This window comes from Gekko japonicus, unplaced genomic scaffold (assembly GCF_001447785.1).
Source record: "Gekko japonicus isolate JY-2015 unplaced genomic scaffold, Gekko_japonicus_V1.1 scaffold381, whole genome shotgun sequence".
Lineage (NCBI taxonomy): Eukaryota > Metazoa > Chordata > Lepidosauria > Squamata > Gekkonidae > Gekko > Gekko japonicus.
Window position 1 is genome coordinate 115,548 of NW_015172016.1, and position 27,137 is coordinate 142,684.

General features: G+C 49.6%; 1 protein-coding gene across 2 annotated transcripts in view; it reads right to left on the reverse strand.

Moving 5' to 3' along the window:
- The window catches only part of VSTM2A (V-set and transmembrane domain containing 2A), a 49,341-nt gene that overhangs the window by 17,712 nt on the left and 4,492 nt on the right, over positions 1-27,137 (reverse strand). For both annotated transcript variants that reach the window (XM_015420421.1, XM_015420422.1), the window contains exons 3-4: positions 20,714-20,764; positions 7,727-8,060 (exon numbers count right to left, since the gene is read on the reverse strand). In XM_015420421.1, coding sequence (XP_015275907.1) covers positions 7,727-8,060; positions 20,714-20,764 — 385 coding nt within the window. The remainder of the gene's footprint in view (positions 1-7,726; positions 8,061-20,713; positions 20,765-27,137) is intronic.

Below are 27,137 nucleotides of genomic sequence, written 5' to 3' on the forward strand. Positions count from 1 at the left end.
TTCTTCACCCAAAGAGTGATTAACACTTGGAATTCACTGCCACAGGAAGTGGTGGGTGCTACAAGCATGGACGGCTTCAAAAGGGAATTAGATAAGCATATGGAGCAGAGGTCCATCAGTGGCTATTAGCCACAAGGTATAGATAGGGGCTCTGGGGCAAGTGATGCTCTGTCTTCTTGATGCTTGGGGGAGGGGTCAACAGTGGGAGGGCTTCTAATGTCCTGGCCCCACTGGTGGACCTCCTGATGGCACTGGTATTTCTGGCCACTGTGTGATACAGAGTGTTGGACTGGATGGGCCTTTGGCCTGATCCAACATTGGCGTCTCTTATGTTCTTACCTCTAATAACCAGGCTGCCAGCCACATCACTGTGACACCGGCCTACGCTGCCCCCGCTGCTGGTACGTGCCCCACATCCATTTTCAGGAGGGACCTGGCAAGTAGGCTTGCCAACTCCAGGTTAGGAAATTCCTGGAGATTTGGGGATGGAGTCTGGTGAGGGTGGGGTTTGAGGAGGGGACATATCACCGCGAGGGATAATGCAATACAGTCTGCTCAGCAAAGCAGCCATTTTCTCCAGGGGAACTGATCTTCTCCTGTAATTCCAGTTGATCTCTAGGCCCTGCCTGGAGGTTGGCAACCTTTCCACAGGCAGAATGTTTATGCTTACAGGGCATGGGGACTCTGTGTGTATTATTGCCAGGTCCACATCATCCTGAAACTGGGCTCAGTGGGTGGGGGCTGGATGATGTCACGGAATGGGATCTGCTGCTGTTGTATCGAGTAGCAAGATTTGTAACAATACTTCCACGCCTTTAGACACTGAAGCACATGGTGATTATGGGCTGTCACAATCACTTGACTTGGAAGAGCTGTGCCATTGGTTACACTACTTTTTGTATGAAGGAACTAATTAGGTCCTAAAAATGTAGCTGAACTCGGAAGCTCCAAGTCGTGCTGAGTGCCGCAGCTCAGTCAGTATCAGGAGCCAGGATTCCTCCCACTCTGTAGTCCCTCCATTGGCTGCCCACTGGATGCTGGACTCAATTCAAGGTATTGACTATCACATAAAAAAGTCTCCTTGGCCTTGTAGGCATGCCAACCTCCAGGTGGGGCCTAGAGATCTCCGGGAGTTACAACTGATCTCCATAACTACAGAGATCAGTTCCCCTGAAGAAAATGGCTGCTTTAGAAGGTGGACTCTACGGCATTTTATTCCACTGAGGTCCCTCCCCTCCTCAAGGCCTGCCCTCTCCAAGCTCCACTCCCAAATCTCCAGGATTTTCCAAACTGAGAGTTGGCAACTGTATGTCCTTGGACCCCCCCTATTTGCAGGACTGCCTCTCCTCCTCTGTCGCAGCTTCGTTCATCTGAATGAGGTCTTCTACAGATGTCACCCGACAAATGGGCAAGGTGAATTCCAAGCCTGCCTGCAGACTCCAAAAGGCTGGGGAGCCTTGGGTCAGGCCAGCAGGAACCGGTTGTGTGTAGGCAGCACCAGGAGGCATCAAAGGGTGAAGGGCTGTCCCTGAACTGCCCATGATTGGCTGGAACAGCAGGATGGGTTCTGGAGCAGAGGCCCTTGGTGCTGAGCAGTATCAGCCAAGCGCAGGGGAAGGGAGAGGGGTGGGAGAGAAGAGCAACAGAACAGGCACGTATCCAATCAATACAGAAAAACAGAAGACAGTTTTCCTTTCTGGCTCAGGGTTTCCACCAACCTTTGGTGGCTTGAGGAAGGCTTTTAAAATGCTGCTAAGCACCATCCTTTCAGCCGGGATCTCCACTGAGATAGTTTTAAGGTACTTTCTGGTGCTTTACGAACTGCCCGGCTACCCTGAGAGGTAGGATTGTCAGCTTCCAGGTGGGGCACGGAGATCTCCTGCTATTACCATTGATTTCCAGGCAGCAGAGATCAGTCCCCCTGGATAAAACAGTTGCTTTGGAAGGTGGACTCTTTGGCATTAGACCCTGCTGCGATCCCTCCCCTCCCCCCAACCCCACCCCCCCCAGGCTCCACCTCCCAAATCTCCGGGTATTTCCCCACCCAGAGCTGGGGACCCTTCATGAGAGGCACCTTGGGGTGGGGGGTGGGAGTTCCTTACCTACTAAGGGGAAAGAGAAAGAGAGATGAGAAGTGTTGGTAGGAAGCCAGTAAGTGAGTTTTTCATCTGTTCCCCTGCCCCTTAACAGGTGAGTGTTGTCTGTCTGTAAGGTTAATTGTGTTCTTGCCTATAAGTCTGCCAGTGGGACTGCAATTGTTTGCAGAATGGCCCAGCTGAGAATGTGAGAAAGCCCCCCCCCCCGGCTTTCTGCAAACTAGGCAACACTGAATTATTCCGGAGGGTTTTGCTACGCAGGCAATAGTGGTGCACTCTATGAAATGATTCACAAAGTTACTTGGATAAAGCATTCGGGATTGTGGTCTGCACTACTGTGTACAGTGCATGTAATTTTGCATCATTTAATGTGTCACGTTAACACTTACGCTTTGCTTCAGTTTTGTTTTTTAAACCTCTGGCTGGTTCTACAACCCTAATCCCATTTAATCATTTATTGAATGTCCCATCCTGTGGATTGTCTTGACTCGCTGTGTTATAATGAGAAAGGCGGACTACAACTAATGTAAATAAATATATCTGAGAGCGGGAGTGAATCTGCCTCTCTGAAATACACAGATTCACACGCGGGCACTTCCTTGAAGAAATTCCTACCCAGTGCTTTTATCCCCATGTTGGTTTCCCACCAAATTATCATTCCTTATCTGAAGAAATGTGTGTGTGTGTGTGCGTGCGCGCGCACTGAATGCCAGCTTCCAGAGTGCTAAATACCTCCCTCTGTCTCCTTCGTAATGGTCCCTGCCTTCTTTGAGGCTGATTAGGGTTGCCAATTCCCAGATGGGAAATTTCTGGAGGTTTTGGGGGAAGGCGGGTTTTGGGGAGGGGAGGGGCTTCAACCAGGTGAAATGCCACGGCACAGAATATTCCTTAATCAACATGTAATATTTATGAACAAGCACTGTCCATTTTGTTTTCTCGTCCTTTAAATCCATTTGATTTATATCCTACTTTTGTCCCCAATGGGGACCCAAAGCTGTTAACATCGTTCTTCTCTCCTCCGCCTTCTCCTCACAACAATCCTGTGAGGTAGGCGAGGATGAGAGTGGCCCAAGGTCACCCAGCCAGCTTCCAGGGCAGAACGGGCGTTGAGTCCTGAGTCTCCAAAATCCTAAGCTGACACTCGGACCGCTAGCCCAGGCTGGCTCTCATTTCTGTATGGATTCCATGGGAGTTTCCAACCATAAGGGAGATTGTGAGGCACTTAGTGCCGCAGGGCGATGTTCAGATACCAAGAAATGTTGCAGTTGTCAACATTGTCATTCAACAGAGGTTGGCCAGTCATATCTAGCCCACAGCTAAGAACTAACAAAAACTCGTCATCATTCCTTATTAATTTGTGGAAGGGGTGTGTGTATATATATATATATATATATATATATATATATACTACTTGTCGAAGCCTTCCATAAAACACGATTTCTTCCCAATTTCTAAATCTGGTTTGGCCCATACTGTTAATTTAGCATAGATAGTGTTGTGACATGATGTGCCGTAATGATCTAATTGCATTAACCGCAGGAGGATCCAGATGCGTTCTGTGATCTTCCATCCAGGTTGCTGGTCCCCCACCTGGGTCAGGGAAACCCCTTCCCTGGGGCCCCACCTCCCAACCGTCAGCTGGCCTGTGGGGGACTTACCAAGAGCAAATGGAGGCCTAGGCCAGCACTGCCACCAGCTCAGTGATGTCACTTCTGGCATTTACGGGAAGGGATGTCATTATATTACCAGCAATGCCAGGATGTTCTAGTATTGGGGCAGTTTTGCTCCCAGTGAGTCCCTCCCCCCAGCTTCCTGCTGTTTGCCAGGGTGGGGGTGGGGGTACCCGGCAGCCCCATGACTTCCAGGCCCTTCTCCAGGCTGGTCACCCACGGGCTGATTCACCCAATCCAGAGTCCTCGTGGCCACCACGGGAACTCTGGAATCAAGGGTGTGGGAGACCCTTCCCTGCTCAGCCCCTGGGGAGGAGGGGCTTTCTCCCTGTGCCATCCTGGCCAGATGAAGCCGCTCTGTCTCTTCGCAGCTCTGTTGAGAATAGGGCCGCCAACCTCCAGGGCGTGGCTGGGGATCTGAAATGACAGCTGCTCTCCAGGCAGCAGAGATCGGCTTCCTTAGAGAAAAGGGCTGCTGCGTCAGGTGGGGTCTGTGGCCTTATACTCGGCTGAGGCCCCTCCCTCCCCAAACCACATCCTCCCCAGACTTCACCCCCCAAAACATTTTAAGGATTTCCTAACCCCGACCTGGCAACCATAGTTGGGCAATGTATATGTAATGACTGTTTGGGCAACTTGTGTGTGTGTGTGTGTGTGTGTGTGTGTCCAGGGGGGGGGTTAAGCCCCTTGTCCACAACTGCTGCTGTTGCAGTGGTAGGGCTGCCAGCCTCCAGGTGGAGTCTGGGGTCTCCTGGGATTACAGAGACCAGTTCCTATGGAGAGCTGGGTTTATGCCATTGCACCTGGTTGAGGACTTCCCCAGACCCCATCCACCCCCACATCTCTAGCAATTTCCCAATCCTGAGTGGGCAACCCTAAGCAATTGGCATACAGGGCCCAGGGAGGGCCAGAATGCCTCCCAGCAGCTCACGTGGCCAGACGCAAACCTCTTTGACTCCCAAGTCATCCTGCCTGCCTTCTTTGGGATGCCAGACATTTCCCTGCCCTGCCCACCTGCCAGGGGTTCCAGAGGTCTACAAGGAAGCATCTGAGTCCTTGAAAAAACCAGGGCCTTTTCTCCTGCCTTCCTGAAGCATGGCAAGAACTGCGAGGCCTGACAAGGTCATCCATGCTGGTGCCCCAAATGGAATTGACAACAGGTTGATGCCATAGTAAAACAAGACGGAAACAAATATTTTAAACACAAATGTAACAGAATGGACACCAGAAAAGCACATCCCTACTGAATGTAATTTGGTTTAGCATCAAATGCTTTTTTTCCTGATACCTGTTTACTTGAAAAGCAAAAAAAAAAGTACATTAAATATGTACTAAATAACAGGGGTCGTTTTGTAGAAAAAGAGCTAGGGGAACTCATTAGCATAACTCATTAGCATATGCCACACCCCCTGACATCACCGGAAGTGTGTCATAAGGCCACACACCCCGCCCCCAACGGTCCCGGCCCCGGCGGGAGTGCAAGGAAGCCCTGCGAAGGCCCTCCCTGGCCCCAGGCAGGCAGGGGTGGGGAGAGGCAGGGAGGAAGCAACTTACCCTCCCTCTTCTCCTGCCTCCTACTGGCTGAATGAGGGCCGGAAGCGGGGCGGCCGGAAGCGGGGGGCGGGGCTTCGTCATGTGCCCCATCCCCCGCAATCCCCCCCGAAATGACCTCTGCTAAATAATATACACTATACATGTTGGAACCTGCAAGGACTTACAGGGGGGATCTCATTTCCCCCTCTCCAATATTTCTTCCTTCTTCTTTCTCTTCTCTGAAAGCAACAGTAGTCTCTCCCCTTTTCCATCTTCTTTCTCTCTTTTCCACCCACCAGCCAACCTTCCCTTATCCGGCTTCAGCATCTTCCTAGGGAAACTGTGGCCCAGTTGTGTTGGGCCAGGCCCACTTCCACGGTAGGGAACCCTCAAGGGCTTGTAGGGAGGCATATCATTTCCCCCTGTATTCCCCTCCCTGCACTATTTCCCCTTTCCCTCCTCCTGGCAACCCCCCATATCCCCACCCCTTTCCCTGCCTCATTCTTTCCTTCCGAGCCATTCCTCAACATACCTTTTATCTGCCTCCCACCTTCAGCTATATTTATTATCTATTTTCTTCTCCTATATTCCACCTTTCTCCACAGTGGATGCCAAAGTACTCTACACCATTCTCCTTTTCTGGTTGTTGTTGTTTTTAATCCTTTTTTATCCTCACCCAACAATTTTGTGAGGTAGGTTAGGCTGAAAGTATATGATGGGCCCTACATCACCTAGTGAGCTACCATGGCAGAGAGGTGCCTTGAACCTGGGTCTCCTAGAGTTGCCAAGCCCTACCTTGTTGCCAGTGGGGGGCACTCCTGGAGTAGAGGGGAAGTCCTCAACCAGATGACATCAGACAGAAGTGATGTCATCACATTGGAGATGCAGCCCCTTGGAAGGCGCCAGTGGTACGTACTTGCAAAAACCATTGAAAAGGAATTATATGATTTTTTCCAAGTGGGCACCATGCAAGCCTGAACTCCAAGCAGCAAATTTATGACTTGAAATTCAGGTATGGGTATTGGCCCCTACTTGCCAAAAAAAAAAAAAAAAAAAATTAAAGGGAACCTTCCCTTTAAATGGTGTTGTTGTTGTTGTTGTTGTTTGCAAGCGGGGGCTGCCCACACCTGAACTCCAAGCCACTTGGAGTTCAGGTGTGCAGCTGGCAGCCACCCCATGCAAGATTTAAAGGTTCCTGCAGCTGATCAGCAGGCCATGTGCTCCGGCTGATCAGTTGGAGGGACCTTTAAATCTTGCAGGTGAGAAGGGAGAGGGGTGGCCGATGGTGGTCACTGCTGGGAGCAGGGCTTCCCCCGCTGGCCAGCTGGTCAGTGGTGGGCAGGAAGCTGCTAAATTGGGGGGTCCCCTGCCCCCACCTGGGGACTGGCAAGCCTAGGTCTCCCAGACCCTAGTGAGAAGATTGAATGAGGTGCTGTGGTAGGTAGGTAATGAAGTTTATTGTATATGGCCATTGACCTTTACAAGTTAAGACATTTTTAGGTGCTGGGATAAGTGAGAGAAACCTGTGTTGTTTATGGAAATTATTAGCATAAGTATCAAGTTAGGGAAACAAGCCTTTGTGGAAGTTATTAGCCTAAGTGGCAAGTGAGGAAATTAAGCTTTTGTGACCAGAACTATTTAATGAACTGTACAAGAAGAAGGAGAACTGTACCTATCTGAAACCATTACACTTATGAACCATACTGAAACCGTTATGCTGTTATAAATAAACTCTATCCAAGCTTAAGAAGAACTGTTTATTTTAGTGGCAACCCTAAATAAAAGCCAGGGCCCTGAATCTGCTGTCGCACAGACAACCACAGACTGGGAAACAAGGAACTTATTGCCCTTCGTTGCTGGAAGTGCTATCAACATTTTAAAAGAAATATTTGTTGTTTAATTTGGTCCTCAATTATTACAGAGCTTGTTGTCCTGAAAGTTATAACGTTGGAATTGATCTCTCGATGCGCTGCTAGTAGTGTTGCTGCCAACTCTGGGTTGGGAGGTTTGGGGGGTGGAGCCTGGGGAGGGCGGGGTTTAGGAAAGGGAGGGATTTCAGCAGGGATGTGATGCCTCCAAAGGAGTCTCCGAAGTAGCTATTTTCTCCAGGGCAACTGGCCTCAATAACCTGGAGACTAGTATAAAAACCAACTGGAGATTTGTTGTAATTCCAAAAGGCCCAACCTGGAAATTGGCAGCTCTACTTCCATTGCGCTAAATTCAGGGTGGGCAGGGGTGTGGAGGTGTAGCTTGTCTCTTTGCATGGTCAACAGTGTGCAAGGGTCTGTGTGCAAGGGGCAGTCCTAATTATGCTTCCTAGTGCTCCAGTCCTTCTCTTGCGCCATTCCCCCCCCCCCGCACATTTGACGCACATGCCCAGGTCGCTAGCAGTAAAAGCCTACAAGCGTTGAAAGTGGCTTCTCGTACCTGATTGTGGGCTTTGTTTGGGGATTTTGGTGTCTGCGGGAGGGCCAGCCGTGGGGCGCATGCGCTGGCTGGCTGAGTTCTGTATGCTGCTGGGCACGGCCGCGGAGACATTCTTGCGTGGCTTATCCTGCAGCCACATTGGCGAGGCTTCGAAGGCCTGCATCCGCCGGGAGTGGCTGTTGGTGCTGACTTTGAGATAGGCCTGGGCCTTGTACTCCTGGAGGTCTCCGTAATTGGCATCGGTCACCCTGCATTCGTACAACCCCTCGTCCTTTTTCCTGACTTTGGAGATCTGCAGCTTGTGGGAGATGTCGTTCCCCTGGACTTTCACTGTCTGCAGAAGGGTGAGAAACGACATATCAAAACCGATCCCTACAACTGTGGCAATATAACAACACATAGCATTGATTGAATCCTGTCTCTAGCCCTCAGGGGGCTTCACATGCACCCTTGCGCTCAGGACTTTTTTTGTAGGAAAAGCCCAGCAGGACCTCATTAGCATAATAGGCCACTACCAACAGCAGAAACCCATTGGCATACTAGGCCACACCCCTGACAGTGCCTCTCATTAGCATATTAGGCCACACCCCCGTGCCTTCCCTTGGCTTGCTCAGGAGCCCCGCAGCTGCAGGGAGCCCAGGCAAGCCGGCCCTTGGACTGGCCGGGGAAGGCATGGGGAAGAATTTAAATGCCTCCCTGATCCTTCCAGGGGCCCCCCTGGCCCGCCCACCTCGGAGTCGCCAGGGAGGGGGTCGCTCTCCAGGCCTTCCCTCTGTAGCTCACGCATGCAGAGGATTTGGCTGTAGTGGGCGTGGCCAACTCTGAAGCCAGCTGGAACACCGTTCCTGTGCGTTACGCTAATCCTCATGCCTGCAGAAGGGTCACTTCCCTCTGGCTCCGGGTGGAACAGTCTTAGCAAGCAGAAGTATTTTCTTAAAGAACAAAAACAGCCCACCCACCCCCGTGTATTCCAAAACTGACTCGTCTGGGCATCTGCCTGATGCACTCGCCACCAGCCATGCTGAGACCCACCCTCCCACCTGAGCCCCTGCCTCTTTCCCAGTGGCCCCTTTCACACCATTTAGCTGCCCCTGGTAGGGTTGCCAACTCCAGGTAGGGGGTTTCCTGGGGGATTTGGGGGCACGGCCTGGAGAGAGTGGATTGCAGGGAAAGGAAGGAGATAAGCAGGGATGTGATGGCCACAGAGTCCACCTCCTGAACCTGCCATGTCCTCCAAGGAAACTGATTTTGGCTGTCTGGGTATGGGTTGCAGTGCTGGAAGAACGTCAAGACCCAGCTGAAAGTCAGCCACCCTAGCCACCTGTCCTGGCAGCCAGGGAGTCTTCTTGTCGCCCACTTCAGAAGCCCCCCACCCTCCTTCCTGAGGAGGTAGTTTCCCAGCTGTGTGTGTGTGGGGGGGGGCATTACACAATGTGGTTTTGCCATGGACATCAGACCGTGGACATCTGTTACGAAGGTGCCCAAATGCCACAGGGGTCCTTGCCCCTAGGAGATGGCAGCAGTTTAGTTACAAGGAAAGAAATCACATTTTGCACCTGAGTTGCTGCTACTGTATCGCTCCAGGAAAGCTGTCTAGTTCAGTTTGAGTCTCCCCACTGAAGACAAGGCTTGGAAGGGGGTCACTCGGATGAGGGTGGCACAGGGAGGGGAAGCCGGCCAGACAGGAGAGACTGTGGCAGTTTCTCATTGGCCCTGGGCCTGCAGGCAGCGTTGGCACTGTCAATTGCATCCAGCCATTTTGGGTTGACAACTCCGGGTCAGGAAATTCCTAGAGATTTGGGGGTGGAGCCTCTGGAGGGGAAATTTGGGGAGGAATTTCACCTTCAATCTATGGTATACCATATAGCCTGCCTTCTAAAGCTGCTGTTCTGTCCAAGGTAACTAATCTCTGTACGCCAGAGGTGAATGATAATTCCAGGAGTTCTCCAGGCCACACCTGGATGTTGGCAACCATGTGCTTTTAAACTGCTGCTGCTGCTGCTGCTGCTGCTTCATTAATAAGTTTTTGTGGCCTTGAGCAAGAGTCTTCTCTGTGAGAACCTGGTAATTTGGGTTCTGGGACCACGGGATAAGTTTTCTTAGAGAAGGCCTAGCACATGACAGGCTTCACCTCTCAAGGTCGGGGAAGAAAACGTTTGGAAAGAACCTGGAGAGCTTAATCAGGAGAGCTTTAAACTGAAGCCACAAGGGGAAGGGGACGATCAACATGGGGACTTCAATGAAGAAGTGAAAACAGTGGGGGCTCACCTGGGTAGGACAGGTCAAACAAAGGTACAAGGCCACAAGTGCCTATATACCAATGCCTGTAGTATGGGTAATAAAGAAGGAAGAGCTTGAGATTCTCTTGCAAATAGAGGGCTACAGTATAATAGGAATCACTGAGACTTGGTGGGATTATTCTCATGACCGGGATGTGGCAGAGGATGGGTATGAGTTGTTCAAGAAAACCCGGAAGGGTAGAAGAGGCGGAGTGGCACTGTGTGTGAAGAGAGGGCTAGAATGTCAGGAAGTTCTGGAGAATGGGGTTGACAGCCCCATGGAAAGTATAGGGGTGGAAATAAGGGGAGGTGGGACAAGGGGTATTGTTGTTGGAGTCTGCTACAGACCACCGGACCAGGGACAGGAAATGGATGCTGCCCTCCTTGAACAGATTGGTAGAGTATCCAGACATCAGAACCTTATAATTATGGGAGACTTCAACTTCCCCGATGTGTGCTGGGAGACAGGCTCAACAAAGTGACAAGAATCACGCAACTTCCTGACCTGTCTGGCCGACAACTTCCCTTTTCAAATAGTGGAGGAAGCTACAAGGGGCTCGGCCATACTAGACATAATATTAACCAACAGGGAAGAACTGGTAGATGGGGTGAAGGTGGTGGGGACCTTAGGGGGAAGTGACCATGTCCTCCTTGAATTCCAGTTGCTGTGGGGGGTCAAGGAAGTTCGTAGCTAGACTTGTAGGTTAGATTTTCATAGGGCTGACTTCAATGAACTCAGAGGCTTGATGGGAGTCATTCCGTGGGGGACTGTGCTGGAAAGGAAAGGAGCGAGTGAAGGGTGGGCTCTTCTCAAAAATGAGCTTTTGCAAGCTCAAGCCCTCAGTATTCCAGCAAGACGGAAACATGGTAAGGCCTCCAAGAAACCAATGTGGATGAACCGAGAGCTCCAGAATAAGCTAAGGGAGAAAAAGGAAATGGAGGGAAATGGAGGGAAGGTCAGACCTCTAAAGAGGAGAACATGAGAGTTACGAGGTACTGCAGATCAGCCATCAGAGAAACCAAAGCTCAGTATGAGTTGGGTCTGGCCAGGGGAGCTCGCTACAATAAGAAAAACTTCTACAGATATGTGAGAAGCAAACACAAGGTAAAAGAGGCAATTGGACCACTTTTGGGAGTAGAAGGAGAAACTCTGGTGGAGGACAGAGAAAAAGCAGACAGGCTTAATAACTTTTTTGCCTCTGTTTCCTCCAAGAAGAACTCGTGGCCATCTAGAGATGGTACAGGACATAACATGACACCTGAGTGTCCACTTGACATTGACAGAGAGGTTGTGGAGAGGCACCTGGCTGCACTGGCTGAATACAGATCCCCTGGGCCAGATGGTGTGCATCCAAGAGTACTCGAAGAACTTTCTAGGGAACTTGCAGAGCCTCTGTCCATCATCTTCAAGGCCTCTTGGATGACTGGGCATGTGCCAGAAGACTAGAGGTCCAACTCTATGATTCTATTATTCTAATTTGCCAATAATACATCTGGGCCACCCAGTACTTGCCCCAGATTTTACTAAGTGTGTCCATAGCAGTTAATCCCCAAATTATTTCTGTTTTGTCATTTATATTTTAAATTTCATCAATGTTTGCCAATCAGACTATGGTTAAGTTGACATGGGGGCACAAAAAGGCACCCCTGATATGGAAACGGCAAGTAGATTCACCTGCTCCGGGTAGGGGCTAGAGAGCTTCAGAATGCCAACTGGTCTCCAACTGAGAGCCAGCATGTTTGCATGGTGAAGAGTGTGTGTGGGGGGGGCTCTAATCTGGAGGACCAAGTTTGATTCACTCCTTTTTCCCACAAAGCCTGCTGCGTGACCGTGAACCAGTCACAGTTCTCTCAGAACTCTCTCAGCCCCACCTGCCTCACAAGGTGCCTGTTATGGGGAGACAAAGGGAAGGCAATTGTAAGCTGCTTTGAGACTCCTTGGGGTAGGGTAGATTGCTTGTTTATTTATTGTTAATTTAAGACATTTATTCCACTTCTCCTGGAGAAAATGACTGCTTTGGAAGGTGGGCTATACAGCATTATACACTACTAAGTTTCCTCCCATCCCAAAACCCTGCCCTCCCACTCTCCATCCTCAAATCTCCAGGTATTTCCGAACTTAGAGCTGGCAAACCTTGCAGCAAGGGAGACATGAATGGTAAGAACGAAGGAGGAGGAGGAGGAGGAGATTGGATTTCTACCCTGCCCTTCACTACCCAAAGGAGTCTCAGAGCAGCTTACAAATCTCCTTTCCCTTCCCCTCCCCACAACAGACGTCCTGTGAGGCTGGTGCGGCTGAGAGAGCTCTTTCGAGGACTGCCCTTGAGAGAACAGTTCTGAGAGAACTTATGACTGACCCAAGGTCACACCAGCAGCTGCATGTGGAGGAGTGGGGAATCAAACCCCGGTTCTCCAAGATTAGGGTCCGTGCACTTAACCAGGACACCAAACTGGCCCATGAGGGTGGCCAACCTCCATGTGGGGCTTGGAGACCTCTCAGAATTACAACTGGTCTCCAGTGATCAGAGATCAGTCCCTCTGGGGAAAATGGCTGCTTCAGACTTTATGGCATCGTACCCCTGGGAGGCTCCTCTCCTCCCCAGATCCCACCCTCCTCAGACTCCATCCCCAAATCTCCAGGAATTTCCCAAGCCAGAGTTGGCAACCCTAAGAACAGGGTCCACACACTCTGCTGTCACCCCACGCCCGCTCCTCCGCAGTGTGATCATTCTGGGCCCCCTAAATGGGTGTAGCCAGAGAATTTTGGCTGGTGGGGCCGTGGGAAATCCTGCGGGGCAGGGGAGCCGGGGAGAGAGAGCGAGAGAGAGAGCCGCGAGCCCGCCCGCAGCAGAGGAAGAGGACTCCGCTGGGCGGCAGGGGCCTCACTGCGCCTGCTCCAGCCCAGCCATGTGACGTACCATCATGTGACCCAGGCTGGCTTGGCTGGGGCAGGTGCAGTGAGGCCCCTGCCGCCCAGGTGGCATGTAGAAGGCGGAGCTGAGTCCTCTTCCTCATCGGCTGGCTTCTTTGTCTACGTGAGTTGGGGAGGAAGGGAAATGCTGGCTCTCTTTTCCATTTTGCCATTTTATTTTATTTTTCACAATTTTATTTTATTTTATTTGCATTTTTTAAAACCTATTTATTTTTCAGCCCAGAAAAAAAAGGAGACTGAAGCTTCCTTGACTGTGCCCAGGATCATTTTGGAAACCCCACATGCATCTTACATTTCTTTTTAAATTATTTTAATTTTTTTATTATTAAGTTTTTCCTGTGGGGGTGGCACACATCCATGGGGGGGCATTGCCCCAAATGTCCCCCGTGGCTACAGGCCTGGCCCCCTGTGGCCTGGAAGCCCCCTCCCCTCTCTTCTGCATGTCAGCCCAGCCCTGCAATAAGTGTGCCTTTCCTTCTGAATTTTGGCAGCATCCATCTAAAGTTGCCAACCTCCAGGTGGGGCCTGGAGATCTTCTAGAATTACAGCCAAACTCCAGCTGCAGAGGTCAGTCGTCCTGGAGAAAACGGCTACTTTAGAGGCTGGACTCTTCAGCACTCTACCCTGCTGAGGTCTCTCCCCTCCCCAAACCACCCTCTTCCCCGAAATCTCCAGGAATTGTCCAGCCCAGCTCTGGCAACTGTACATGACCCATCCCAATAATGGAGGACTTTCCTTGGACACAGAACCACACTGATTAAATGCTTGGAAACTGCAAGGCACACTCTTAGGCACAAGGCAATTTATCTGCATATAGAAGATCCAAGTCTAGAAAACAGTACCCTCCCAAAAGACCTCGATCTGCCGAAGCCTGTATAAATACCTGGAGTACTCCGTGTTTATTTTGATAATATAATGCCTCTGATCACGCCATCACTATTCCTGTCTATAATGAATACCTTAAGAATCAAATCCCCCCTCGTAAACAATTTTAAATAAATAAATAAACTGCTGCACTTCTTTAATTAAACCTGTTTTTAATTAGCATGCCATATTGCACCCCTGAGCTTCTAAAACTCCAAGACCCCAGTTCAGCTAAAATGGGTTGTGACTAAGCCTCACTGGGAGCTCTGAGCCCGGGAGTGAGCCACCGTTTAATGCTCCTGCTGGTTTCAGTGGGACTCACAGGCTGTGCATGTTTACTCCACGTGTGTTCACCCTGCCAGCTTCAGGTGAGGGAATTGCTGGAGATCTGGGGGTGGAGCCTGGGGAAGGCAGGGTTTGGGATGGGGCAGGAGCTCGGCAGAGATGTGGTGCCACCGAGCCCACCCTCCAAAGGGGCCACTGTCGCCAGGGGAACGGATCTCTGTAGTCTGAAGATCCATTGTAATTTTGGGAGATCTCTACCCCTCCACACACACACCTGAGGGCTGGATTGTGTTCAGTGTGACTTAAGGTAAAGGTAAAGGTTCCCTTGCTCGAAAGCCAGTTGAGTCTGACTCTAGGGTTGCGGTGCTCATCTCCGTTTCAAAGCCGAAGAGCCAGCGCTGTCCGAAGACGTTTCCATGGTCATGTGGCCAGCATGCCTAAACACCAAGGCGCACAGAACGCTGTTACCTTCCCACCGAAGTGGTACCTATTTATCTACTTGCAATTTCTTGCTTTCGAACTGCTAGGTTGGCAGGAGCTGGAATCAGAGACGGGAGCTCACTACGTCATGCGGCACACTCGGGTCTCGAACTGCTGAACTACCGACCTTCCACAGCCTGCAGTTCAGCGTCTTAACCCTTGAGCCACCGCAGCTCCTCAGTGTGACTTACTGACCATTTTTTGGATTGTAGCTAAAGGGCTGACTCCTAGACATCTGTACCTGGAAGAAAATCATAGGGATTTTAATGGGTCTTCCAAAGGAATTTCAGGATTGCAGATTAAACTTCTGGACTGAGTGTTCTAGCATATTACTGTAATATTACAAGCATTGTTTGCACAATTTGCAGGGTTTTTTCTTTGTATTCGTCATACCAACTGCAACCCCCTGTCTTTGATGTATATTCCACTCACCTGAGCAGAGAAGCCAGACTCCCCTGGTAAGAGAAGCCTTAAGGCCTCGAGCTTTGGGCTGACTGGGAGGGAAGCAGCTGCCACAGAATTTGTGTTTGTGTGTGTAAAACGCACATAGAGGCATTTTTACAGTCTTCATTAGGTGGGAAGGGGGGGGGGTAGCAGAAAAATCTCCCAAATGAAGAGGCACGTGCCATGGAGCACAAGTGAGAAATGGGGCCATAACCTAGAGGTTACTCTACATTTTATTGCAGTTTTTCACTTTGCGATAACCTTTATTTCTCTCAAAACATATAGAAAGCTGGGCCTATTTTATACATTCACAATTACCTACAGATGTTTACTTCTACTAAAATCTGAGTTCCCAGACACATCCAGCAGCATCTTACTATCGTCTCTTGACCAAAAGAACATATATTCCTAGTATAAAAAATAATAAAAATCTACATCTTTTGCTATTCAACTGGAGAATCGTCTCTTGACCAAAAGAACATATATTCCTAGTATAAAAAATAATAAAAATCTACATCTTTTGCTATTCAACTGGAGAATTTGTGGAAAGGTATTGAACTGTTTGGAGTGATATTAGACACACAGAAACTGAGCTGGAAGGTACACCAAGGGCCATCTAGTCCCACCCCCTGCACAATGCAGGGAATTCACAGCTACCTCTACCCCTCCACTCTCCCAGTGAGCCCTGCTTCACACCCAGAGGAAGGCAAAACATCTCTGGGATCTCCTGGCCAACCTGGTCTGAAGAAAAATTGATTCCTGACCCCAAAGTGGCGATCGGCACTACCCTGGGCTTATGAGAAGGGGCCACGAGAGCCGAGCGGTGACTCATCGCTTCCTGCCCTCCCTTCTCACGATCTGCTGAAGTTCACAGAAGCAGCACTGCTGTCAGATGGCCATCTAGCCTCTGCTTAAAAACTTCCAAAGAAGGAGAGCCCACCACCTCCTGAGGAAGCCTGTTCCACTGAGGGACCGCTCTGTCAGGAAGTTCTTCCTAATGCTTAGCTGAAAACTCTTTTTGTTCTGGTCCAACCTTCTGGGGCAACAGAAGACAACTCCACTCCATCCTCTATATGACCTCCTCTGGACACATTCCAGCTTCTTAAACGGTGGTGCTGAAAACTGGACTCTAACTGAGGTCTATCCAGAGCAAAGTAATGATATCAGAACAGAACAGCAACAGAACTCGTGGGAACTCCATGAAATTGCTGGGCGGTCGGGTTAGAACAGATAAAAGGAAGTACTTCTTCACCCAAAGAGTGATGAACACATGGAATTCACTGCCACAAGAGGTGGCGGCGGCTACAAGCATGGACAGTTTCAAGAGGGAACTGGATAAACATATGGAGCGGAGGTCCATCAGTGGCTATCAGCCACAAGATATAGATAGGAACTCACAGGTTGGGGCAGGTGATGCTCTGTCTTCTTGGTGCTTGGGGGGGGTCAACAGTGGGAGGGCTCCTAGTGTCCTGGCCCCAGTGGTGGACCTCCTGATGGCCCCTGGTATTTTTGGCCACTGTGTGACAGAGTGTTGGACTGGATGGGCCTTTGGCCTGATCCAACATTGGCGTCTCTTATGTTCTTATAAGAGGGAATTGGATAAGCATATGGAGCAGAGGTCCATCAGAGGCTCTTAGCCACAAGGTCTAGATAGGAACTCTCCGTTTGCGGCAAGTGATGCTCTGTCTTCTTGGTGCTTGGGGGGGGGGTCAACAGTGGGAGGGCTTCTAGTGTCCTGGCCCCACTGGTGGATCTCCTGATAGCACCTGGTATTTCTGGCCACTGTGTGACACGGAGTGTTGGACTGGATGGGCCTTTGGCCTGATCCAACATTGGCGTCTCTTATGTTCTTATGTTCTAACAGTAAAGGTATCCTTATTTTTGCCTCTTTGTTTTTCTCATCAAATGCCCAGGAAGTCCCTGCCTCCCGGGATCCGCCAGGCTCCCTCCCTCTCCTGGAATTGCAAGGGACCAGATCTCCAGACTGTGGAGGAAGCAGCTGCCTTGGAGGGTGGACTCGATGGCATCACCTCCCTGCTGAAGTCCCTCCTAGGACAGCCACCCTGCTTAATTTTGTGCCGTAACCATAAATTTGCCAACTCCAGGTTGGGAAGTTCCTGGAGATTCAGAGATGTAGCCTGGGGAGGGAGTGGTTTGGGGATGGGATGGCCCTCCGTGGGATATAAGTTCCCTACGGGGGAGGGCGGGATATAAGTTCAATAAATAAATAAATAAATATAAATAAATAAATAAAACCACACAGAGTGCCTCCTGGAGTTTGGCAACCCTAGGCTCTACCTGGAGGTTGGCCATTCTATTTAACCACGGCACATCTGCTGGCCACTCAGAGGATGCCATGGGCTTATGTTGCCAGCTCTGAGTCAGGAAATATGTATGCATGTGAGACTATCTGTCTGTCTGTCTATCTATCTATCATCTGTCTGTCTGTCTGTCTGTCTGTCTGTCATCTTCTTCTTCTTCATCATCATCATCAATCTATCATCTATCTATCATCTACTCTCACCATGACTCAAAAGAGTGGGAGGTTTTAGCCTAAGGGCAAATAGCCAAACGGGGAATAGGTCAGACCCCTTTGATTACACTATTGCCCACTGAGGAGTGAAGCTCCCCAGGACATGGGAGTCCTCAGGGGTAGGTTTCCTTCCTGGAGCTGTCCATAGTTCTGCAGAGCCTGAAAAACCATGCCTAGCACTCTATGAGCTTCAACTGGTGCCTCTGCTAACAGCACATTTTGTGCACCTAATCAGACCTCATTTGATCATCTGAGCCAATTTAGACCGTGCAGGGAAATGCCATTCAGGCATTAAGGTATTCGGTCATGAAGAGCTAGGCAAATTTATCTTCTATGCCTAGAAATTGAATTTCTTCATCATTTTTATTCAGATATGACTTGCAAATATTTGGGGACAATATTGGGTGGACACAGTTGTGCATGCGCTGCCACAAGCAGGCACATTGGGGCTGCTCTGAGGATATCCACTGTGCTGGGGAGGAGCTGTTTCGGCCTCACTGGTGTGTAACTCTTAAATGAGGCTGAAATGACCCAGAAGGCCTCTCCGATGACATAACTAGGAGCAGGCAGCAGCCCTTCTTCAGGCCTTGGAGTTTGCCACACCCTTCTTAGCATGATTTGAACTTCACTGACACTTCTGTCTCCTCAAACAGTAGGGTTGCCATCCCTCCGATGGGGGTTGGGTTCTCCCAATTTTGGGGGCCCCAGTCTGCCACCAGCCAGCAGGTCAGTGGGAGGAGCCTCGCCCCTGAAGAGCTCCACCGCCCCTGATGTGCCCAACCCAATGATGTCACCCATCATTTCCCACCAAGATGTCACTTCTGGATGATGTCATTACAGCACGCGTGCATAGCATGCATGCCAAAAGACCCAGGAGAGCAGGCTGGAGCCCCCCGCCAGCAGAAGGCAAGGGCCTGGCAACCCTCTTGGACAGCTCTGTAGAGGTGAAGTGAACGGGGAGAAACGCGTGCTAGAAGAGGCAAGGAGGTTCATAAGCCAAGAAGTCCTGACATTATTGGGAGTGTAACCAGTGCCTAGAAATGTTGCTGAAATGAGCAGTTAATGTTGTGTAGCCAGTGGACTGGGCCCTGATCTGGATGGCCCAGGCTAGCCTGATCTCATTGGATCTCAGAAGCTAAGTAGTATCAGCCCTGGTTAGTGAGCCAGTTTGGTGTAGAGGTTAAGTGTGCGGACTCTAATCTGGGAGAACCGGGTTTGATTCCCCACGCCTCCACTTGCACCTGGCTGGATGACCTTGGGTCAGTCACAAGCTCTGGCACAGCTGTCCTTGAAAAAGAGCCGTTTCTGTCAGAGTTCTCTCAGCTCCACCCACCTCACAGGGTGTCTGTTGTGGGGAGGGGAAGGGAAAGGAGTTTGTAAGCCGCTCTGAGACTCCAAGTGAAGGGCGGGGTATAAATCCAATCTCTTCTTCTCTTCTTCTATTTGGGTGGGAGACTACCAAGGAGGTCCAGGGCTGCTACGCAGAGGCAGGCCACGGCAAACCCGTCATGCTCACCTCTTGCCTTGAAAATCCCACAAGGGGTCACCATGAGAAGGTTGCTATTGGATGGCACTTTCACCACTGCCACCAAGCAGGGATGAAAGACATTCAGATCACAGACATTTTCATAACTGTATGATAGCTGGGCTGTCTAGCATGGCTCTCACACAGCAGCTGTTACAGGAGGCAGCCTATCTTTTGACCTTTCAATGGACCGTATGAACTCTGTCCAAGAAGACTAAAGACAGATGGAATTCCTCTCATCACAATGGTTCTAGCTTTCCTCTGCCCTACTCAGATGTTTTGCCTGAGGAAGACTTTCCATCATCACATTTGCTTGGACATTCTCCTTTAAGCAAACAATGCTGATGACTTAGGGAAGCATATATATGTGTGCGTGATGTGTATGCATGCCCATTCACAGAGACAGCACATGAAGTCTCACCAGTCTTTATGTAATTTTTTTTTGTGGCTTCCCTCAGAATTCTCTATACAAGACATGACTGTGTGTCTGGCAGATTGGATTGCCAGCCGTAGGTTGGGAGATTCCTGGAGATTTGGGGGCACAGCTTAGAAAGGTCAGAGTTTGAGGAGGGGAGGGGCCTCAGCAGAGTATCATGCCATAGGCCATCTTTCAGAGCAGCCATTTTCTCCAGGGGAACTGCCCTGTGCAGTCTGGAGACCAGGTGTAGTTCTGGGAAATCTTCAGGCCCCACCTGAAGGTTGGTAAGCCTAGGGGTTTTTTTTGTGAAACTGGAATTTTCTGAATAAATGTTATTCAGTTCAGCCTTCAATTCCAAAAAAAGATCTACAAAAGCTTCACCAAAGAGTAACAGGGATACTAGAATGCAATAATATTAATATTCAAATGCTCAAAGCATATCTTATCTGTTATCTCATAAAAAGTTACAACAGTCCCGTACGGTATGTCAGTATTATTATTTCCATATTGCAGACGGAGAGCTGAAAGACCAACTTGCTAGGACCACGTTGCTAGGCATTTATGGAAGAGGAGAGAGTCTTTTGTACCCTTAATGATCAACAGAGTATAATGCTTTGGTGAAATAGAGTTACCAGCTCCAGGTTGAGACATTCCGGGAGATTTGAGGGGTGGAGCCTGAGGAGGGTGGGTTTTGGGGAGGGGAGGGGTCTCAGCAAGGTAGAATGCCCGAGAGTCCACCCTCCAAAGCAGCCGTTTTCTCCAGGGGAAATTATCTCTGTCATACGGTGATCCGTTGTAATCCCAGATCTCCAGGCCCCATCTGGAAGTTAGCAGTCCCAGTGGCAACAGGAATGAGGCGCCTGTGCACAGTCCGTTTGCCAAAAGTGGAATTCCCTGCTTGATCAGCAGGTCCCAGCACTTCCTTTCTCACAGAGAATCAAAGTGAATTGCCAAATATGAAAAGCAAGTCCCTCAGAAAGCCAAGGCAGAAAGAAAGAAAGAAAGAAAGAAAGAAAGAAAGAAAGAAAGAAAGAAAGAAAGAAAGAAAGAAAGAAAGAAAGAAAGAAAACAAACCCAGGAGGTCAAGGGTGAAGGGGAGCACCAACTCGGAGGCAAGGATGAGTCCCTGGCCCGTTTGGTTTGTGGGAAGCTGCTGATGAAGGAGAACAAAGCAAATGGAAAGGGATGGAGAACCGAACAGCAGTGTCTATCTGAGCACAGACTTACGCTTATTTTTGTTCCGTCATTGTCCAAATCTCTCTCTGGTAAGAGCTCTACCTGTTGGGGAACAGAGAACAGTTTTTACAAACAGAAGGCGAGCCATGCCCGGCATCCAGGCGCAGCCCCGCTCCTTCCCGCCCGCCCGCCCGCCCTTTTCTGCTGCCAGGCTTGCCAACCTTCAGGTGGCCACAATAACAGAGAAAGAGCCGTGGCACAGCAGTCGATGCCACCCAAGACAGAAATGCACGTGCCAGAAATCAATTATTAAAAATTCTCTACATGTTGATTGATATTTCATTTTAAATTGCTCACTATAACGTAACTTTTCCTATGAAATGTATCACAAGTAAATTGAAAGGTAGAAATTCAACAGGTAAAGTTTTTTTCCCCATTGACCTCTTTGTAATAATTGTTTCGAGGGAGTCCTCTAAGGGTCTGTTCCCTCACATTTGGTGTCTCTGCCAGCCGACTTGACGGACCTTCGGTTATAAATCCGTTTCAATATTTTTTTTCTCAAGAATCATGCTGGATTCAACATTTCATAGATGCGTGTATACATCCACTAGGTATCATTCAGATGCAGCAATCCTCAGTGACTCCCAGTGGGAAATCAATCATTTCTTGGAACCTCCCTTCAAAAGTCTGAAGCACGTCTTCCATTATACCATTTTCATTAGAGAGGTGGTGGGTGGAGATCTCCTGGAGTGGCTACTGGTCTCCAGGCTGCAGAGATCAGATCCTCTAGGGAATATGGCTGCTTTGTGTTTGTGTGTGTGTTTGTGTGTGTGTGGGGGTGAACGCTGTGGCAGTATAACCTGCTGAGGTCCCTCCCCTCCCCCAACCCTGCCCTTCCTGGTCCCCAACCCCCAAATCTCAAGGAATTTCCCAATCTGTAGCTGGCAACCCTGTGCTGCCTACTTGTAACTGCCTAACGGCCTCCACTCATCGGCCTCCACTCATCTGCCTCCACCCAGGTGTTTTCCTCTACTCCAAGTCCACGGCAACGGTCTCTGTTGGACCAAAGTGATGCCTCCGTAGGTCCTGGCTCCAACTGAGTCCAAGGGAGTGGAGTGAGAGGAGGCTGAGCTGAGGGAAGGGTGTTGGGCAGCCACCTCTGGGCTTGGAAACCCCTGGAGATTTGGGGGGGGCAGAGGCTGGGGGGGTGGGGACCTCAGTGTGGGGCACAAGGCCACTCTTCAAAGCCGCCACCTTCTCCATGGGAACTGATCTTAGTTTCTGGAGATCAGTTGTACTAGTGGGAGATCTCCAGGCTCCATTTGGATTTTGGTAAGCCCAGGCATGAAGGACTTGCTAGGAGGGAGGATCCTGAATGTGTACTATGGTTTGCAAGGGAAAAAAATGAAATCAAACCAATTGTTCCAACTTAAAAATAAAAACCCTTCACTGTAAGGCATCCATTAACAATCCCCTGTGTGGGATCCTGATTGCTGCCCGACTTGATCTCAAGGGTCTTCTAAGACCCCTGGGATCGGCAGCAGGTGGTACCAAGTCCCAGTGTTGGGGTCACCTTGTGCCAGGCTCACTTCAGACTGTGCTAGATGGTTTTATTTTTTAATGTTCTCTCATGTTCACAGACAAACTGGGCTGCCAGTTACTCACTGGGGACAGAAGATCTCCCACCCCCATCTCCCTTTGGCTGCCACCACTCCAGCAGCCAGCAGAGAAAAACTCACACCAAAAAAAAATTGCCATCAGCCTGACTGCATCATGTCACTTCTGGGGAAACCCAGGAAGTGATGTCAACGCTGCTCCAGGAAGCACCCAAAACTCTGCAACCATAGATTCCTGGAGCAGCAATTCCTAGAGCTGTGTGACATTGCTTCTGGGTTTCCCCTGGAAGTGATACAACACAATTGTGCCAGCAGTGCTCCCCCCATGTCCCTCCCCCTGCAGATGCTGCTGGTTGGCCAGCCACCAGAGGAGAAATCCACAAAACTTTTCTATATGAAAGATGGAGTAGCCTAGCCCAGCAGAGGGGAAGGTTTCCTGGTCCTGATGCTTTGTAGTTGCAGGGAGATAAAGACGAAACACATTTAATCATAACATTAAAAAAAAAAAAACTCCCCAGCTGTCTCCTGTGGAACTGTAGGCCCAGGGGTCATTTCGTAAAAAAAAAAAGAGGTGCAGGAGCTCATATGCATAACTGATTAGTATAACTTATTTGCATATGCCACACCCCCTGGCAAAGGGCAGGCATCTTAAGCATGCGTGGTTTCCCTGCCTGATCTTCTCCAGGTGCCCTGCGGCTGCAGGGCACCTGGAGAAGATCGGGCAGGGAACCCACGCATGCTTAAGATGCCTTTCTTTCCCTTCCCCAGATGGGAAGCAAAGGGCAGGCAGGCAAGCATGCCTGGGTTCCCTACTCCTGGGCTTCTTACTCCCGGAACGCCGTTCCTGCTTGTTTCCCCACGAAATGACCCCTGTGTAGGCCACTGTGGCACTCACCTACCTACACACACCCCTTGGTACTGTGCTTGGGCCCTTTCTCTCGAAGGCCCAGCCGTGCCAAGCCGGCAATGGGGGGGACAGGAAGGGACCATTTCCTCTGGCCAAGGGAAGAAAGCCGGCACAGAAACAGCCATGTTGTCTGGAGCCCGAAGCGGATGAGAAAAGCCTCCTGCCTCTGAGCCTTCCTGGAGGACAGTGTGCCCTCCTGCCCCACACACGGCACCTTCGGCGACGTGTAGGGTGGCCAGCTCTGGGTTGGGAAATGCCTAGAGATTTTGGGGGGCGGAGCATGAGAAGGGTGGGGTCTAATGCCATTTTCTCCTGGTGAACCGATCTCTGTCACCTGGAAGTCACATGTAATAGCAGGAGATCTCCAGCCACCACCTGGAGGCTGGCAACCTTAGTGGTGTGCCTTAGACCTCATACCCTGCCCTTTGAAATGCCACGTGGAGTCTGTCTTTGGGGGATTATTCACTGCATTTCTTCTGGGGGCTGGGGGGAGCATACGTGGAGCCCCTTTCCCCTTTGCCATCTCACATGCTAGCCCTGTTCACATGCCACAGGGGACACAGGCACATCCTGCACCTGCACAGGCACACCTCTGTTTGTAGCCAACAGCCTGTGTGCCCTCGCTTCACAACTGGAATCAGGAACTATTCAGCTGTACATGCATTGGCTGTAACATGAGGATTACTCCAATCTGGTGCGCACTGTTCACGGATGGTACCTGCCTTCACTGTAACCTGTGAACAGGGCCCCTGTGAGGTAGCTCAGATTGAGTGAGGTCTTAATGCAGAAGTCCCCAGTGGGGTGTCTGTGGGTGTCATAGCACCCGCTGGCACCTTTCCTGGTGCCTGCCAAGCATTTTTAGGAAGTGGGCAGGGCTCTTGCCCAACCGGGCTTTCGATTGGCTGTTGGAGATCTGATTGGCGGTGCAGATTTTTAAAAGCATTGCTTTGGTGGCAGCTGCCTCCACAGCACAAGGAACTTCACCGAGCGACTGAAAGTACGCTGTGTGCAATGCTGGGGAATAATTTTGAACAATATGTTCATTTTTTAAAGGCATCCTGTTACACAGAGCTTCTACCTGAAACGCTGAAGCGTTACTATAAGAGTTATGCATAACAGATTCCTCCCTGACATTTGTGGTTGGCTCTGCCTCCTGTGGCAGCCATTTTGTGGTTGAGCCACCCACCCTTTTGTCAGAACTCCAAAGGTGCCTGGAGGCTCAAAAAAACTGGGAACAGGAGTGGGGTGATTTGGGTAACTGAGTCAACGGCTGTTGAAGGGGCTTCACATCTGCTAAAGACTTTCACATTCCAGGAGAGTTCCTGTGCTACTAATCAGGGTGGCATGAAGTTGTCTGTCCTCCTTGCCACCAAATGTGGCCATGTTCCCTTGCTTAAAGGGACTAGAGGAAGGACTAGACATGTTCATGGAGCATTGACCTCCCAACAGCTATTCAATGTTCAGAGTCAGTACCTCTCTGAGTATCAGACTCTAGAAACGCACAGTAAGGGTGTCCTGTGCTATGCTTCCTGGGCTTGCACGTGCTGTTTCTGGAGGGGCTGTGGTTCAGTGGTAGAGCATCTGCTTGACATGCAGAAGGTCCCAGGTTGAATCCCCGGAGTCTCCACTTAAAGGGATCAGGTGATGTGATCGACCCCAGCCTGAGAACCAGGAGAGCAGCTGCTGGTCTGAGTAGACAATATGGACTTTGATGGACTGAGGGTCTCATGGCAGATTCTTGTGTCTTTGTGTGAAACAGGATGCTGGATCACCTGGACCCTTGCTCTGATCCAAGAGAGATATTTTGAGGGTTTATGATTTGGTCCTGGCTGGGAGAGAGGAAAGCTGACACTAGTTTGTCCCCAAACCTTGTTCTCAGACCTCTTTTATGAAGTTTGATAAGAAAAGTATATATATTTGAACACGGAGAATATGTGACGTTTCTCATTCCCATTTGATAGCCGGAACTTCTTCCCAGGCTGAAGCTGCCCAGGAGGCTGCCCCGGAAAGAGCAGTCATTATTTGACACCACATGGCATGGAGGTCACTCTTTAAAGCCAATTTCATTTGACCAGTCCAGAAACAGTTCTCTGGATCAGCAAGAGGATTCAGACTTCAAAGACAAGCTCAAGAATGAGGAGGTGCTCCCCTCCCATAAACGTCCCTGATAATATGGGGGTGGTGGTGGAAAGTGTAGTATGAATGGGAATATAAAGATTTTCATATATAGGTTTTTCCTTCTTGATTGTTCATATTCATATTTCTCTGGTTTTTATAGATTTATTCTTTAAGTAGTATTTTATTAGGATGTTAGAAAGGCCTGTTATATAGAAGGCTTTCCTCTTGTAGGTCTGATATTGTTAGCAGACAACATAATAGGTACAAAGTTCATGATTCTGTAGTTCTTAGGGCAAACCTTTCAATGTCTGGGTCAGATAAGATTTTAGTCTGATATGAAGAATCCTTGCCCATTATCATTTAGGTTAGGTTAAGTAAACACTTAGTTTGACGTAGATATGTTTCTTTATATCTGACCAATCAGAGGATTATTACTCAAATTACCACTGTCTTTTGTAACCAATTATGCTGTTTGAATATTGTTTTCTTGATGATGTCAGTCCATGTATAAAATATCATGTATTTCCTGAATATGTTCAGAATATGCTCAAGAAGAAGATGAAGAAGAAAAAGAAGAAAGTTTTCAATTTTTGGTTAACTATTTGGTCTAATTGTTTTCCTATTAATTGAGGCATTTTTCCTGATTATGCTGAGAAGAAAGCAGTCAGTTTTGATGGGTCCTTTGGCCTAACTGTTTTCCATATTTCATTACAATAAAATACAAGAACTTCCTCCTCATTTGACTTCATTTTTGACATGGAATCTAATGTACAACAAAAGTGCCGTCAAGTTGCAGATGACTCTTGGCCACCCAGTGGGGTTTTTGGGGCAAGAGACGAGCAGGGGGGGTTGCCTTTGCCTGCCTCTGCATAGCAACCCTGGACATCTTTGGTGGTCTCCCACCCAAGTCCTGACCCCGCTTAGCTTCTGGAGAGATCAGGCTAGCCTGATCCAGGGATAAATTCAGCACAGGAGAATTTCATGCATCAAACTCCAAATTGCAACATTTGTCAAATTTTAGAGGGTTTAAAGACAACATAATATAATTTCAGCTCTGCAGGGAGGGGGGGAGGACTTCCCCACTCGCCCAGTCTTTCTTGACTTTCTGCCATCTCCCTGCCCTCGAGGGCAGGCTCTCCTAGTCGAGTACCGAATCCTGCGAGACAGGAGCAACCCCATAACAGAAAAGAAAACGCTCATACTTTAGACAGTTAAAAGCACCACGGGGACCAAGAAGGGTCCCAGCCCAGGTCCCTGGCCTAGGAGCACTTTCCTGTTGGAATTACTCATAGCTGCCCACAGCCAAGCAGATGGAGAGGCCTGTGTGTGTCTGGGTGGATGTGGAAGAGAGAGCAGATGTGGGGGACCAGGATGATCACCTGAACGTCTCTGAGTATGCCATGGTCATGTTCAGAGGATTCTTTAAGGCCATGTCGAGAAGGCTGGCGTGTCTCACACATTAGCTGTTGTCATAGTGAGAGCCTGAATAACATGCTAGGAAAAAGAGAACCATCTCAGGTCCCTTTAAACCCTGGTGTGTGGAAGCGTGGGAAGCAGAGGTGATTTTTAATGCAAAGATGGCCAATTCGAAATTGGGACCGTATCCAGATTCACCACAGACTCAAAGTGGAGCAGGACAGGTTGGATGTGAGTGGGGTGGCTCCTACCCCTGTCCGGCACCTCCGCTGAGCCAAGTTGGAAGTCTGTCTCTGACTTAAGTAGCTGTTCCTCTGAAGGAAGGGCCATTTCAGGTGGAGGAAGTCTCCTTGGGGGATGGTTGGATCCACCCCACCGTGTCCCAGACCCATTTCAGATTGGACCTCAAACCAGCTGG